Raw genomic sequence first — 17,853 nt, forward strand, 5'->3', positions numbered from 1 at the left:
ACTTATGACTCAGCTCCAAAGTTCCGACAGCCAACCCCCTCACAAAAAGTCACATGACCGAATTTCAGGTGCCCAGCAAGTAGCCTGCATTTATGGCTGTTTGCAGCATCCTACAGTCACACGACCACAATGTATGTTTTTACTGAAAACTGGCATTTACTTTTTTGGCCAAAGTGCACCATAGCCAGCAATGGATTTAATACAGGTTAAGTCCTTGACGTATGGCCAAAATTGAGCCCAAAATTTCTGTTGTTAAGTAAGATTTGTCCCATTTTACGAACTTTCTTGCCACAGTTGTTAAGTGAATCACTGCCATTGTTAGCAACATGGTTATTAAGTGAATCTGGCTTCCCCACTGACTTTGCTTGTCAGAAGGCTGCCAAAGTTGATCACATGATCCTGGGACACAGCAACGGTCATAAATATGAACCAGTTGCCAAGCATCTGAATTTTGATCACATTATCATGGGGATGCTGCAAAGGTCATAAGTATGAAAAATGGACGTAAGTCACATTTTTCAGTGCCATTGTAACATTGAATGTCACTAAACAAAGTGTTGCAGGTCGAGGACTACCTGTAGTTGTTGCAAAAAAGGTCGTAAAATTGGATCTGGTCATGTGGTGACCTGCTGCTATTCAACCATCACCACAAAGATGATCAGGGGACTGGAGGCTAAAACATATAAGGAACGGTTGCTGGAATTGGGTCTGTCTAGTTTAACGAAGAGAAGGACGAGGGGGGACGTGATAGCAGTCTTCCAATATCTCAGGGGCTGCCCCAAAGAAGAGGGAGTCAAGCTATTCTCCAAAGCGCCTGAAGGCAGGACAAGAAGCAATGGGTGGAAAATAATCAAGGAGAGAAGCAACCTAGAACTAAGGAGAAACTTCCTGACAGTTAGAACAATTAACCAGTGGAACAACCTGCCTCCAGAAGCGGTGAATGCTTCAACACTGGAAGTTTTTAAGAAGAGACTGGACAGCCATTTGTCCAACATGATATAGGGTTTCTTGCCTGAGCAGGGGGTTGGACTAGATGATCTTCAAGGTCCCTTCCAACTACTTCTTCTCCTCCTTCTCCTTCTCCTTCTCCTCCTTCTCCATCATCATCATCATCATCATCATATATGACCCTAATGGGCAGGCTCCATTATGGTCATAAGTCAAGGACTACCTGTACTCTGCTTGCCATATGAAAATGCAAGCCAGCTACAGTCACTGGCAAATTTTGGGAGGTCAAATGGAACTTTTAAAAAATAGCAGATTCAGGAAGGCGATTATCAAGCGGGAATGTATTCTTGAAAAACATGCTTAGGAGTAGAGCCTCATGGAAGTTTCTGCATTGAACAGTCCAACTATTGGTTTAATTCCTTTAAATAGATTCCCACCCATTCCTCACACTGGTATCAGTTTTTCCTCTCTGCAGCTGCAGAGGAAGTCAGAACAGCAGGTGAAATTTTAACACATCCACCCAACTCATCCCAACAGCTCCCCCGCATTTTATATTACAGAATAAACTTGCGCCACGTCTTCAGCAAAGGGGGAAAACACAAATACAAAATGAAAAACTGGAACTCTGATTCAAATCCGCTAAGCAGGAAGGGCTCTATCACTCAGCATTACAGCCAGAGACGGTATACACACCCAGTGGAAAAAATGTTAAGCCAAGAAACTTAATTGAATTTTAAGAGAATTTTAAACGTACGGTCTCTAGTTATCGTTTTAGATATTTGTATGGTACTTTTGCTGAAGCCCTCTAGAGCAGCCTCGGAGAGATGGGAGGCATAGAAATCAAACAAAGCCAGCAAACAAGTAAACACATGCACGCAGCTTCCCCAGCATCAGTAGTCCCTATGATTGCATCAGTAGTCCCTATGATTAAATTTTGAGGAGGAGAAACTTGAGGAGGAGAAACTAAGTGTCAGGTGCAAAAAACAAGGATAGAGTTCAAAAGCACTGCCCATTTATTCCATGCAATCTATACAGAAGAATCTGATCTATTATGGTCAATGCAAATGGGCGCCAAGGGGAGCTGGAGTTAGAACCGGGATGCCAATTGCTGTCCCCTTCTCTCTTTCAGTCTTGCCCCACAGAAGCCTATCCTATCCTATCCTATCCTATCCCCTTCCTCTCCTTCCTATCGCCTTGTCTCTCCCCTCACTTTTCCTCCTTCCCGCCAAAACGCCTCCTTTTATATCCTCTTTCCTCCCTCATGCAGTAGCTCACTGCCTAGCTGGCCTTTTCACGGCAGCGCTCATCAGCTGGAGCTGCGTGCGCTGATTCTGGGGTTCCTGCCAAGCCCCGCAGCTCCAGCTGACTCGCCCCCCCAAAGACTGTGTGCAGCTGCCACCCCTCCCCCCAGGCCACCAGAAGCAATGTGCACCAATCCTGGAGCCTCAGCAGAGCCCCAGCAACAATGCAGCTCGAGCTGACTCTTCCCCCAGCCTCTTTGGAGCTGCCAATTCAGCTCACACACACATCCCTATATACTAAATCACCTCCTCCTCCTCCGAGTCTGCTTGCAGACCAGATCTAAACACATCACGGGCCGGATCTGGCCCGCGGGCCTTTTGACATGTCTGGTGTAGAGACTCCAGACTCATGATGCATTTGACCCAGCCCTTGGTATAATAATAATAATAATAGTAATAATAATAATAAAGTTGGAAGGGACCTTGGAGGTCATCTAGTCCAACCCCCTGCTCAGGCAGGAAGCCCTATACCAATTGAGACAAATGGCTGTCCAGTCTCTTCTTAAAAACTTCCAGTGTTGGAGCATTCACCGCTTCTGGAGGCAGGCTGTTCCACTGGTTAATTGTTCTGTCAAGAAGTTTCTCCTCAGTTCTAAGTTGCTTCTCTCTTTGATCAGTTTCCATCCGTTGCTTCTCGTCCTGCCTTCAGGCGCCTTGGAGAATAGTTTGACTCCCTCTTCTTTTGGGGCAGCCCCTGAGATATTGGAAGACTGCTATCATGTCCCCCCTCGTCCTTCTCTTCATTAAACTAGACATCCCCAATTCCAGCAGCCATTCCTTATATGTTTCAGCCTCCAGTCCCCTAATCATCTTTGTTGCTCTTCTCTGCACTCTTTCTAGAGTCTCAACATTTTTTTTACATCGTGGTGACCAAAACTGGATGCAGTTTGTTCAGGCTGTTCCTCTCCTACTCTAAGGGAACACACCCAAGAAGAGTTCGCTAGTGGTTTCCAGTAACACAGGTAGCCCTTGACTTGTGATCACAATTGGGACTGGAGTTTCTACTGCTAAAGGAAGCGGTTGTAAAGTGAGCTGTGCCCTATTTGCTGCCACAGTTGTTAAGGGAAGCACTGCAGTTACTGAGTGAATGATGCAGTTATTAAGCGAATCTGGCTGTTATGGTTCCGGCTAATGAAACATTTCAAAGAACTTCCAGGCATTTATTTTCCTAAAAGTCTTTTATTGTTACAAAATGTTACACAATGGAGGGATGCTAGGATCTAAGTTCTCTTCCTCTGAGCAGTTAAATTATCAGCATGTTCCCTCCCTAAATTAGCCATATATCACATTATCCAATTAGTGTGAAGGTCAAAGGTTTTCTTCCTCTTTCTTTCCTCGGCTTTACCCCCACCCCCTTCTGCTCTGTATTAACCCCATAAATACCAGACAGTTCTGCATATTGTCAAAAGCAAGAATATACAATATTTGCAGCGTTGACACTGGCTTCTCCCCTTTGCTTTACTTGTCAGAAGCTGGCTGGGGCGGTCGCAAATGGGATCATGTGACCCCGGGAGGCTGCAACCACTGTAAATGCATCTCGGTTGCCAAGCACCCAAATTTTGATTGTCTGTCTGGGGTTGCTGCAATGGCTGTGCCTTACGGGGACGGGTCCTAAGTCACTTTTTACAAAAGGCGTAACTTCAAATGGTTGCTAAATGAATGGTTGTAAGTCAAGGGCTACCTTTAAAAGCCCTATTTTAAATTAAGAGGAAACTACTGTGTAACTGCAATGGACAAGCTAGCCTGCATAAAGGTTTGACAGCCCCCTCATACTGCCTCCATCAAGGACAATCTTAGTTTATTTGCACTTAAATTAGCAGGACTTTTTTTAAAAAATGCTTATCGGCATTTGAATTGGGCTGAGGAAGTTTTTTACTGGCAGAACCTGCTTGATCCATAATACAAGGAAGCGAAAGGGGAGCAATATTTGCAAAATGTACCTTTTATCTAAAGCTCGAAGCACCTTTGCAAAAACTTCTAGTTCGCAGAATTCGCTACCCAGCTGGCAGAGTCGGCCTTGTTGGTAAAGCTGCATAACAGAAAGAAAAAAAGAAATGATTTTTATTAATACATCAACAGGTGCTAATTTCATACACAGGTTTGGTACAGTGAGTGCTCAGTTTCAAGGCTCCTTTGAAGAACTGGATCCCGAGCGGCTTTTCAAGCCAAAGGCTTGAAGGCTTCCTGCATTTAGCAAATATGAATTGGGGTGTGCCAGCCATTCCTTCCAATATGACAGTGTTTTGCCACTTAAAGATATATTGCTATTTGCTGGACAGTAGGCAATGTGTTCTGGATGCGGCATTTCAAATTAAACACAGTTTCACTTCAACAATGTATTAAACCACTTTTTTTTTTAAATAAACCACAATGACTGGGGTTTCATCCCAAATTTTAAATCAATGTAGCGAGAAGAAATAAATTTATGGAAAACAGTTATGTACGTGGCCATTACTTCTGAAAAATAGAATTTGCATATACAAGAAATTTCCTGACAGAATAATTAACCAGTGGAACAACCTGCCTCCAGAATGCACTCCAACACTGGAAGTTTTTAAGACGAGCCTGGACAGCCCTTTGTCTGAAATGGTATAGGGTTTCCTGCCTGAGCAGGGGGTTGGACTAGATGACCTCCAAGGTCCCTTCCAACATCATCATCATCATCACCATTATCATTAATCATCATTGCACAGTCAGCCAGATGTTCAGACTGGATTTGGCATTTTTGTCTACCTATCGAGATGATGATGACGACTATTATTAAGTAGCCTCAACTTACAATGATTTGTTTAGTGACTGACTGAAGTTACAAGAGCATTGAAAAATGTGACTTGCAACCTTTTCCCAAATGGTTCCTGTGGTCATGTGATCAAAAACCGGATGCTTGGCAAATGGCATGGTGTTTAGGATGTATGCAGTGTCCAGGGTCATGAGATCTTCTGACAAGCAAAGCAATGGGGAAGCCAGATTCACTTAACAGCTGTGTTACTAACTGAACAACTGCAGTGAAGTTGTTAACAGTTAACAACTGTGGCAAGAAAGGTTGTAAAAGTTGTAAAATGGGAACAAAACTCACTTTTAACACCCTGTCTTGCTTAGCAATGGACATTTTGGGCTCAGTTGTGGTCGTAAGTCAAGAAGTGGACAGCCATTTGTCTGAAATGGTATAGGGTTTCCTGCCTGAGCAGGGGGTTGGACTAGATGACCTCCAAGGTCCCTTCCAACTTTATTATTATTACAACTACCTGTATATAAGGGCAGTTTATTTCAGAATACCTGATGCTACAAGCAAACAAAATGATGTTGTTTTATTTATTTATTACATCTTAGTCTACTTTCGGCTTGTAGATTGAGGGCAATAGAAGAAGGGGACGACAGGGAATGAGGTGGCTGGATGGAGTCACTGAAGCAGTAAGAATGAGCTTAAATGGACTCCAGAAGATGGTAGAGGACAGGAAGGCCTGGAGGAACGTTGTCCATGGGGTCGCGATGGGTCGGACACGACTTTGCAACTAACAACAACAAGTCTACTTTCATTAAAAAAAAATCTTTTGGATTGTGCTTGAATTTCTTTTTTTGAAACACTCAACGGATTTAGCAGCTTTGTTTCCCCTGCTGTAGCAAATAATATATCGCTCACCTAGCAATCTGCACAATTGTATAATCTAGGGGAAAAATATGTTTACAGCGCCGCATGCTTTCCCTAAGACAAACAGTGTGTTCTAGTTTGAGGGAACCAGATCTAATGTTTTATTAAAAAGAACATTTCCTTGTTGTTTTTTAAAAAAGAATGACTTAATGCTGAGAAAAAAATAGCAAATAAATTCAGTAGCATTAAAAGTCTGCAACAAAGAAAAGAGGGGAGGGGTGCCTATTCCCCAAAGCACCTGAAGACAGGACAAAAAGCAATAGATGAAAACTAATCAAGGAGAGACCCAACCTGGAACCTGACAGTGAGAACAATTAATCAGTGGAAACGCTTGCTTTTTTCAGACGTTGTGGGTGCTCCAACGTTGGAGGCTTTTAAAAAGAGATTGGACAGCCATTTGTCTGGAATGGTATACGGCAGCGATGGCAAATCTTTTAGAGCAGTGGTTCTCAACCTTTTTATACCGGCGACCCTGGCCATAAGCATGCGTCGCGCATGCGCTGCGCTGCCCCATGCACGGCGCGCGTGCACGGCATGGTGCACATGCGCGGTGCCGCCCCCGTGCCGGCTGAGGAAAAAAAATGGCGGACAAAATGGCGGACTGCGTTGTTTGGCGACCCCCGTGAAATGGTCGTTCAACCCCAAATGGGGTCGCGACCCACAGGTTGAGAACCGCTGTTTTAGAGACTGAGTGCCCAAACTGCAACCCAAAACTCACTTATTTATCACCAGGTGCCGGGTGGGCGTGGCCCAATGGGTGACGGTGGCTGTGGTGGTCATGGCAGATTGGGTGGGTGTGGCCAAGGTGGGCGTGATCACCTCGATGTTGCTCATGGGGAGGGACGCCTATGGGGGCTGGGCAGGGTTGGGGGAGATCCAGGGGGTCTCTGGCAGGAGGCTCATCCTGCGGGGTGAGGCAAGGCGAAGCGGGGCGGGGGTGCAATTATCACAGGGCAAGGTGAGGCAGGGGCCGGGGTGGCTGCTGCCTGACACCATCACCCCCTGCACACAGGGGCCAGCGAGCACATGGGTGCTGGGATGCATCCAGCCATGTGGGACCTCGATGAGTTAGCAGGCGGCTGGTTGAAGAGGGATGGTTGCCATCTCCGGGGCATGGCACACGTGCCCACAGAGAGGGCTCTGAGTGCTGCCTCTGGCACGTGTGCCATAGGTTCGCCACCACTGGTATACGGTCTTCTGCTCGAACAAGGGGTTGGACTAGAAGACCTCCAAGGTCCCTTCCAACTTTGTTATTCTGTTAGTAAACTGTCCTCTGTAGCTGAGTTAGCATACTGAACTAAATGAAAATACGGCTATTTCACTGACAGCCAAAAGAGGTACATTTTCAGCTTTAAACTTTTAAGCCACCCTTTTGCCCTTAGATCGCAAAATATCCTAAAAATGGCATTGGGGGTTAAGGAGAGCGAACAGAAATGTCAGTTTTGCCATCCTGGTGGCATCGCTGCTGCCTACAAATATGAAACAAAAAAAGGTCGTCTGCCCAATTCGTAGCTCAGTATCCTACGTTAACCATGCTATGCTAACTTGTTCCACAAACCGCAGATTAATGTAGGCACTAACCAGGTCAATAAATATGCCATTAATATTAATCATTTGAATACCATATGAATATGCATAATGTACATTACAAATATTACACACCTCTGGCAATTTGATGATTTTTTCCATGTATCTTAATTGTTTTTCAAAATAGCCGGAAAAATAATTATTTCACAATTATGTCACAGAAGTATTTATCAAGTAACCTCATTTGTTATTAAAATCCTTCCAGAACAGGCCACTTTTGTTTTAGATGGCACACTTAACTGGCCAGGTACTAAATTTTATATGTAGGGTAATTCCCACCAAGACTGTTGAACTCAAAAAAAGATTAAGAACTTGATTACGCTTGAAAGAAATAGTAAGATCATGAATTAGGCACAACATAAAGAACTATTTAGAGCTGCAATTTTTCTATCAAATCCCACTGAACCAACACAGCCTTCACATTCTGAATCTCTTAAAAAGAGACCTATGATGTAAACTCAATACTATGACATATTGGCAATAATCATAAAATCATAGGTTTGAAAGGAACTTTGGAGATCTTCTAGTTCAGGGCTTTTCAACCTTTTCACCCATTGTACCACTTTTAGGATATAGCAATATCCGAGTACCACCAGTCGCCTTGCAAGGTGTCAAAAACTTGACGACCAAAAAAAAAAAAAAACAAAAACGGAAAAAGTGATAAAGTACCGATAGTCCTCGACTTACAACAGTTTACTTAGTGACTGTTCGAAGTTACAATGGCACTGAAAAAAGTGCCCCCTAAGCCATAGCCGAGCAAGACACCTGCCTGCCCGCCCGGCGGCGCTCTTCCTCCTGTTTGAGGTTTTCATTGTTGTGAGCATTTCTGTTGAGGATTGGCAGCAGGGGTGGGGGGAGTGTTTGGTTTTTATTCCCCCCATCTGCTGGGTTGGTTGCAGCAGTTTTGGTCACGTCATATGACCCTGGGACACTGTGACCGTCATAAATATGAATCAGTTGCCAAGCATCTGAATGTAAAGGGGCGTTGTCTTACCTGAACGCCTTTTCTCAGCACGGAGATGGAGAATCCACCAGTGGGTCGAGACTGTATTCCTGCCCAATCAGATCAGTCAACCAAAGCTGCCACGCCCATCCTGGACCACGAGATCCCAGTCTTGACACGAGTGAAGCCATTGACTGACAGCAAGACGTTGTGGCTCACACACACACACACAAAAAAAACAACTAACCCTAGACCTACGTGACCTAGAAGGGTGGGAGTGGATTCTCCATCTCCGTGCTGAGAAAAGGCGTTCAGGTAAGACAACGCCCCTTCTCCAGCACTGGAGGTGGAGAATCCACCAATGGGACATACCAAAGCTCATTGTCCCTGAGGGTGGGAAATAGCCTGGTCCTGTGTGGAACTTTGGTCTAAAACCTGCTGCAGAACCCTCCTACCAAAGGAGGCCTCTGCAGAGGAAAACCTATCGATCCTATAGTGCCGGATGAACGGGGAAGGAGAGGCCCAAGTGGCTGCTCTACATACTTCCTCAATGGAGGCTTAGGTGGCCCATGCCGCCGAAGTGGCTGCACTCCTTGGTAGAGTGTGCCGTGATCCGACTGGGGATCGGTAAGGCCTCCGTCTGATATGCCCCGGCGATGCATGCTCTGATCCACCTTCCAATAGTGGAAGAGGAGACTTTCCAACCCCTGGAAGAGGGGTGGAAGGATATGAAGAGAGCCTCAGAACTGCGGAATTCCGCGGTCTGTGAAATGTAGTACCTCAGAGCCCTACGGACGTCCAATGTATGCCACTGACATTCCCGGTCGTGTGTTGGATTTGGACAAAAATCCGGTAGGACTATCTCCTGTGACCTGTGAAATAAGGAATTGACCTTTGGAATGAAAGTGGGATCTAGTCGCAGGACTACTCGATCCCTGTGGAAGCAACACGGATCGTTCCTTATCGAGAGTGCGGCTAACTCGAAGATACGATGAGCCGATGTAACGGCTACCAAGAATGCTACCTTGTGGGGTAGGTAGCGGATGTCACATGTTTTCAGTGGTTCAAACGGTGCCCTGGTAAGTGCCCATAGGACCCGTAATAGGAAGGATACCTGTGTACGGTGGGTGGCCTGATGTTCGCTGCCCCTTTAAGGAACGAACGGAGTAAAGGATGATGACCCAGAGACTCCCCGGAGTTGCACGATAGAATCGTGGAAAGGGCGGCGATTTGTCTGCGTAATGTGTTTGGAGCCAGACCCCTTTCCAGGCCACTTAACAAAAATTCCAAGATGTTGGGAACCGTAAGTTCCCCGATGTTCAGGTGCTGGCCAGAGCACCATGATTGAAAATTCTTCCACGTAGCCTCGTAAATGCGGTTTGTGGAAGGGCGTCGAGAAGCCTGAATTACTCTGATGACCCCTTGCGAACAAAGTCCCCTTGCTAAGATCGAGCGTTCAAGTGCCAGACGGCTAGTTGTAACCACTGCGGGTCCGGGTGTAGAATCACCCCTTGATTGATTGAGACCTTGTCCGGGGGGATCTGCCAAGGATCCGTCAGGGATAGGCTTCTCAGGTCAGCGAACCAAGGTCTCCTTGGCCAGTATGGGGCCACCAGGAATACCTCGGCTCGTTCCTGAAGGAGTTTGCGTATTACGGCTGGGAGAAGAGGCAGAGGGGGAAAGGCGTAAAGTAGCCCCCGAGGCCATGGGCTCCAGAATGCATCTGTCTGTTCCGCTCCCTCGGACGGAAATCGGGAGAAGAATCGATCCAACTGGGCATTGGACTGAGATGCGAAGAGGTCTACCTGAGGTCGACCGAAACAGTGACAGATTTCCTTGAAGACCCTCGTATGGAGGCGCCATTCCGAATGATCTACTGTTGTCCTGCTCAGTAGGTCTGTCTGAGTGTTTGTTTCCCCTGATATATGATCGGCCCTGATTGAAGCCAGGTTCTGTTCCACCCAGGCTCCTAGCAGGAGGGACTCGGACTATAGGGAGCGGGAGCGAGTGCCCCCTTGGCGATTTATGTGGGCTTTGGCTGCCACATTGTCCGTGAGGATTGGTATGTGACGCCGTGCCAGCAAGCTGTGAAAGTGCCGTAGGGCTAGGTGAATGGCTCGTAGTTCGAGCCAGTTTATGCTGTGTCGAAGATCCGATGTGGACCAACGGCCCTGCACCCACCTTGTCTGGAGGGGAGCTCCCCAACCGAACATGCTTGCGTCGGTCGTGAGAACTAACCTGTTCGGTTCTCTGAAGTATGAGCCTCTGAGCATGGCTGGGGACAGCCACCACGCGAGGGAGCGTCTTACCCGTTGTGGCAGCCATACCCTTTGCTGGGATGCACTGAGGTTCTGTCTCTGGAATGGGAGCATGAACCATTGCAGTTCCCGCGAGTGAAGTCTGGACCATGGCATGATTGCTATGGTCGAGATCATCTTCCCTAGCAATTTGGAAAGGCTGACTAGCGTTGTAGACTGGCGTCGGTGTAATTGGAGCACTGACTCCCTTATGCTGTTCCAGCGTTCCTGGGAAAGGTACACTCGGCACTCCACCGCGTCTATGATGGCCCCTAGGTGTAGTATTCTTGTTGTGGGGACCATGTGACTCTTGGGGAAGTTCACCGAGAACCCGTGATCCTGGAGTAGCCTTACCACTAGTTCGAGGTCCGCCAGGGAGGACCGGGTGGACGACTGGATCAGTATGTCGTCCAGGTAACATTGGACTCTGACTGGTATCGTCCTCAAATGAGCTGCCAGGACCGCAAGGATCTTGGTGAACACCCTGGGAGCCGATGACAGGCCAAACGGGAGTGCCCTGTATTGAAAGTGACTTCCCCCGTATTCGAACCGTAGAAAATGGCGGTGGGCCAGAGAGATAGGAATGTGTAGGTACGCCTCCGTGAAGTCGATCGACGTCAGGAGGTCTCCTTTCCTTACACTTCCCAATATGCAGCGTAGTGTTTGCATTTTGAATTTGCAATATGCCAGATGGAAATTTAGACCTTTGAGATCTAGAAGAGCTCTCCATCCCCCTGATGGTTTTGGGATGACGAAGAGTATGGAGTAAAAACCCTGGCCTCTCTGGTCCGGTGGCACCGGTTCTATGGCTCGAATGCTTAGTAAATGTTGAACAGCTTCGTTCATGAGTTTTTTCTTTGTTTGGTTCCGGGGGTATGGGCAAGAACGGAACCGATTTGGGGGGTTGGAGAGGAACTCTAGGGATAGGCCGTGAGGGACGGTGTTTATCACCCATGCGTCTGTGGTGGTTGCTTCCCACTGGTGGGCAAACAGGGTGAGTCTGCCCCCTATGGGAAGGACTGATGAGGAGTCATCTGGAGCGGCGGAACGGGTGGTTATTCCCGCGAAAGGGCCGCTTGCCTTGTGCTTGCTGCCTAGGTCTTGAATTTTGTCTCTCTGTTTGTCTCTCCTGTCTGGCCTGAAAGGGCTGCGATGACTGAGAATAGCCAAACCTTGCCCCTGCACGAAAGGATTGCCTCCTTGAATAGCGACCGGGGTGTCTTTCCTGTCTCTTGAGGATGTGATTAAGGACCTTGCACTTGTCCTTGTTCTCTGTTAGGTAAGGTGTCAGCGCATCCCCAAATAGTTTGCCTCCCTGGTATGGGGCGGATGCCAGCTTCCATTTGGATTTGGCATCGGCTTGCCAATGTTTTAGCCAAAGCATGCGCCGGCCCATGATGCTGGAGGCGATGGCCCTGGCCGAGAATCTGGTCGCTTGGAGTGTTGCGTCTGCCGCGTACTCCGTGGCCGCTACCATCTTACTGAGTTCCTGCTGCATGCGGATGTCCTCCGCTGGTACCTGGTTCTGTAGTTGACGGAGCCAACAGAGTGTGACTCTGCTGAAGAAAGAGGCGGAGGTTGCAGCCCTGATAGCCCACGCTGCTTCTTGGTGTGATCTCCGGTAGGTGGACTCGTATTTGCGGTCCTCGGCCTTAAGGGCCTCAGAGAAGTCACCAGATATGGCAGTAGACGACACTAAGGGCCCTAAGGGCTCGTCTACCATGGGCACCTCCAACGCCTCCTCCAGTTCCTTGGCTACGTTATACAACCTCTTGTCGGTGTTACCTGGAAGAGGAAGGGAAGCTAGAGAGGACCATTGTTTCCTGACCACGTTCAGGAACAAGGCGGGGCAGGGGATGCGATGTTGACTCGTTACCGGTTCCACGAACCTCGGGTCGGCCTCCGCGTCAGGAAGAACAGGTTCTGATGGAGTTCCCTGTTCGAAATGAGCCATGGGTTCAGCCTTACGTAGTAGGGTAACAAAGAGAGAGGGGTTAAAGAGACCACTGAACGAGGGTACCTCAGGTAGGGCGTCCTCATCTTCGGACATTTGGACCGTTTGCTCTGCACCTGGTTGGTCAAGGTAAGAATCCTCGGAAAGAGATGATTCGGATGGAGAGGATGGACATTTCAGTGTCCCTGTTTCCTGCTGGTGGCCGGTCTTGGGCCTGGACGTTCAAGGCCTGGGACCCAGAGCCCTAGCTTCAAAGGCTCGGTCTATGGCCTGTGCGATCAAGGCCGCCAGGTGATCCTCCGATAGTAGCGGAAGCGCCTCGCTAGGTTGTGGTCCTGCTGCCATGGGTGTGAATGTGGCCTCGGTAGGCCCCTGAGACACCCGTGCTGAGGAAGATTGGGAGAGGGAAGAGAACTCACCTGTCCTGCATCGCGTGGGGGACTGAGAGGACTCCCCCGTCGACCATGCCCCCAGTGGAGAAGATGAGGCTCCAAGGGTTAATTTAGGAGCTAGGCCCCCATTCTGAGTTTTTTCCAACCTGGCCTTTTTCTGCGCCCTAGCGAACTCCTTTTCTAGGGCCTGGTGTCTCCTGCTTGCCTGTTTGTCCATCTTCCTGGAAGATTTTTTGGCAGATCTGGCCTTAGTAGTCGCTGCCTTGTGGCTGCCTTCCAGGCCAGATAGGCCTGATGTGGATGGCAAGGCTCCTGTCAAGGGAATGATGGCTTTCTCCATTCTCCAATAGCACAGGACCACAGTAGGGGGATCCCGGTATTAGGAGAGAATACACACTGAGTAAGGACAGACACACTACTGGGGGCACCTGGAACCCAGGTACAGCCTCTGCGCCCAGATACTAACAATGGCTGTGCATGAATAAGGACAGACACATTAATTAATGGGGGTGCCTGGAATCTGGCTTGGAATGCTGTGGATAAGGACAGACGCACGATACGGGGCGTCTGGAATCCCAGCGGTTGTTATCCCGATAAGGATAGGCACACTACCGGGGGAGCCTGGAATCCGGGTGGAGCCAATCAAATAGTGGATACTTGGAAGCAAGGGACACCAAGTCCTGGAAAGATGGAGATCACTAAGGTGAAGATCAATATTTAGCCCTTGTGCGCTCTCTGAAAAAGGGGTCTCTTCTTATCCTAAAAGCGAGTATTCACCCTCTCTAGGAAGGGGCTTACCCCTTTCGTCGTTCCCAATGCTCTCCTTAGCTAGGCCTAGTTTATTTATTTATTTAAGTATTATTCAGGTCGCTTGAGTCACTGTGAAGGTCTGATAAAGGAGATAAGACCGCGCACGCGCAGGAAATGGCTTCCACTCATGTGCAGTGACTCCCCTGCTCAGTGAAGAGGGTTACTACCGCGCGTGCGCAAAGATGGCTGCCGCGCATGCGCAGTGATCCTTCTTCCTGCCTGAGCCACGTGGAGCCTAACAAAGGATCCGCGCGCGAAATTTGAAATGGGAGGTCCGAGCAAGAATGATCGGGCGGCGCTCCCGGCTCTTGTTATCGTAAGATTAGAGCCTGAACGTGTGAATTCCAGGGATTGCCTCCCCCCCCCATGCGTGCCCCCGCCCCTCTTCCGGCCCGCTAGTCTGAAGCCTTATGGGTCCGGTGCTGCCCAAGGGAATTAAACGAGGGAATTGTATCTTCAGCAGAGCTGCAGCCGCAGGCTCGGCTCGCGCTCCCCAGCTGGCTAAACTAGTTTTTTTAACAGCCGGCTCGGATTTCCCTGGCTGGAACGAGGAGAAGGAGGGGGTGACGGGGAGTGGGGGGGGGGGTAGGAAGGATCACCTTCCTTACCTAGATTGACGTTCTCAGCAAGAGAATACTTCTTAGCCTTTGCTAAACAAAGACTAAGAGTAAACAAAGACTAAACAAAGACTTAATTAGTAATCCGATCTTTTCTCCCCCCGCCCCCCAATGCACAGCTACTGGGAAAAATTCCCCCCAAAAAGAAATTTTCTAATTTTAAATTTGAATAATTTAATTCAAATTAAATTGAATTAAGGAATTAATTTAAGTTGAATTAAAGAATAAATTTGCCTAATTGTTTGCGGAATAATCCACCAATGGAGATTGTACTTGCCTGAGCCAAGTTTGCAACCTCTGACCAGTGGGCGAGATCAGTCAAGACTGGAATCTCGTGGTCCAGGACGGGCGTGGCAACTTTGGCTGGCTGATCTGATTGGGCAGGAATACAGTCTCGACCCATTGGTGAATTATCCATCTCCAGTGCTGGAGAATCACAAGACCCAGGAGATGCTGCAATATTCCAGCTGATCAGCTCTCCTTCTGGGCTCAGCAGAAGCGCCAGGATCAGTGCTGAGCTCCAGCTGGAGCCTGGCGCTGATCCTGGCACTTCCGCTGAGCCCTGACAGCCCCGAAGAAGCGCCGATCAGCTGGAAAGCAGCACTGATCCTGACGCTTCCGCTGAGCCCTGACAGCCCTGCAGCTGCAGCCATCTCTCGCTCAGGCTTGTGCGGTGCTGCCACCGGTTCAGCTCATTCCCCTCCCCTGCTACCACTTTTCTAGGATGGTCGCGTACCACCTGCCAGGTGCCAATGGACCACAGGTGGTGCCCGTACCACTGGTTGAAAAGCCCTGTTCTAGTTCAGCCCTCTGCTCAAAGCGGGAGTCCTCATACCATCTTTGGCAAATGTTCTGGGTTTTTTTCTTGAAAAGCTCCAGTGATAGAGCACACCTCTGCTTAATAGTTCTCACTCTCAGGAAATTCCTCCTTATTTCCATGATCCATGCTATCAAAGATTACTATCCTTGAGCCACAAAACCACCTCAAAACATGGTATTTCACAGGGAGTGTCTTTCTCAATATGACATTTGAGAGGCCCATTCTTGAGTTGCCCCCAAACATACTTTTTCTTATGGATTTAATGAGCTACTGGGATTATTCCAAGAAAAATAGCAATAGCACTTATATAGGTAATCCTTGACTTACAACAGTTGATTTAATGACTGTCCAAAGTTAGGCATTGGAAAAAAAATGATTTATGATCGTTTTTCACACTTACAACCGTTGTCACAGCCCCATAATCACATGATCAAAATTCAGACACGTGGCAAATGACTCATTGTTATGACAGTTGCAGAGTTCCCAGGGTCACATGATCACCTTTTATGACCTTCTGACAAGCAAGGTCAACGGGGAAGCCATATTCACCTGGCAACCAGGTTGCTAACTTAAAAACTGCAGTGATTCACTTAACAACTGTGGCAAGAAAAGTGGTAAAAAAACGGGGCAAAGCTCGCTTAACAAAATGTTTCGCTTAGCAAGAGAAATTCTGGGCTCGCCTTTTAAGTCACAGACTACCTATATAATACCCCTTAATGCTTTAGTTTACAGCACTCTTTGGGCAGTTTAGAATGTCAGCATATTTGCCCCCAACAATCAGAGTCCTCATTTTACGGACCTCAGAATGATGGAAGGCTGAGTCAACCTTGAATGTTCTTTCTCTCCAGTCATTTCTGCCCAGCCTATCAGATCTGGCAAGATAGGTATGCTTTAGGTCAGTGGTGGCGAACCTATGGCACGGGTGCCAGAGGCGGCACTCGGAGCCCTCTCTGTGGGCACGCGCGCCGTCGCCCCAGTCCTAGGCCTTCAGCTGGGTTTTATAAAACCTTTTCGCTTTAGGCCTCCGCCGCCGTGTACAAAAAAAAAAAAAAAGGTTCAATCAATCAGTTAATTTCAACTTCTCGTGGGAAAAAAAAGATCTTGCAAAGTTGGAATTGATTGACTGAACCTTTTAGTCCCACCCAGTCTGCCGTTACCACCATAGCCACGCCCACTCAATTGGCCACACCCACCCGGCACCTGACGATGCATAAGTGGGTTTTGGGTTGCAGTTTGGGCACTCGGTCTCCAAAAGGTTCGCCATCACTGCTTTAGGTCCTTTCCATAGGTGTCATCATATGGAATCTGGGAGGGATACTTTCTCTGTCACAGTGCCTGCTTTGTGGAAGAGATCTGCCACTAAAGTTTGGATAGGCCCAATGCTTGTTGGGCCTATCCAAAAAATAAAAAAGAAAAAAAAATCGGGTGCTTCTCTCAGGGTTTAGGGCAGGGGTAGGCAACCTTGGCTCTTTTATAACTCGTGGACTTCAACTCCCAGAATTCCTAAGCTGGCTCAGGAATTCTGGGAGTTGAAGTCCACGAGTCATAAAAGAGCCAAGGTTGCCTACTCCTGGTTTAGGGCCAAGATGTAAATAGAGCCTGGTTAGTCGTTTGCCCTGTACTAACAGAACTGATTTATCTGATGCCTTTTATTATTTGTTCTACTGTTTTCACTGATGTTTCTGCTCTTATGCTTTGTTAAGCTGTCCAGGGTTTTGACTGAGATGGGCAGCCGCATGAGTTCACATAATAAATCCATATCTAAGCTATTTATTTCTTTAAAAATGATAGCCAACATTTCATAATTTATCCAAGAAATCTATGAGGGGTCACGGCAAATGTTTAAATTTGTCAAGATTTTTGGGGGGGGCAAGATTTTTTGTTTTAAAAAAACCCACAACCCAATAATCTGATTGCTGTATTTTCTATTAACCAAACTTTTCAAGTTATATAGAAGTCCAATTTGATGACAATTAATGCACTACTTCTTGGAAATCAGGCTACAAGAAATGAGTGGAACTGTCTCTTACTAACAGTAAGCACCTCTTACTAACAGTAAGTAAGTACCTTTCAACCTGAAACACCAGGATTCAGGAGCACTCGTGGACAATACACCTACTATCTTTCTTAAATTCCATTTCAATGTATCGTCACTCCTGCGGTTAGTAAGTGCCTGCTGGCAGGCATCTAAGGAGGTTAATGACACGACTTGAGAATGATGACACATATTGTTTTGAGTGACACCAACATCTTAATAATACACAGCACCAAACCTTCTGGTGACCTCACTCAGTAATTTAATATAGCCATGGCAAAGCACTGGTGGCAGGAGAGAGTCTGGAGGTATTTGACCCACTTCTAAATCTCTCACACAGTTCAGAGTATCATCACCAGTCCAAAGAGATCAAAAAAAAAAGGGGGGGGGAACCAAACAAACCCAGAAGACTGTCATTGTGTCTGTTATCTGCCAGGATGTTAGTGAAAGTCAATTATAGGCTAATCCAAGGGTCTTCAAATTTGATCCTTTTATGACTT

At 47.5% G+C, this 17,853-nt stretch overlaps 1 protein-coding gene across 1 annotated transcript in view; it reads right to left on the minus strand.

Annotated features, from left to right (window-relative positions):
• Nucleotides 1-17,853, minus strand: part of APPBP2 (amyloid beta precursor protein binding protein 2) — a 67,504-nt gene that overhangs the window by 36,729 nt on the left and 12,922 nt on the right. Inside the window, exon 2 of the mRNA XM_039365217.1 lies at nt 4,190-4,278. Within this exon, the coding sequence (XP_039221151.1) occupies nt 4,190-4,278 (89 nt within the window). The remainder of the gene's footprint in view (nt 1-4,189; nt 4,279-17,853) is intronic.

This window comes from Crotalus tigris, unplaced genomic scaffold (genome assembly GCF_016545835.1).
Source record: "Crotalus tigris isolate CLP2741 ecotype Arizona unplaced genomic scaffold, ASM1654583v1 scf7180000019972.133881, whole genome shotgun sequence".
In the NCBI taxonomy this organism is placed as follows: Eukaryota; Metazoa; Chordata; class Lepidosauria; order Squamata; family Viperidae; genus Crotalus; species Crotalus tigris.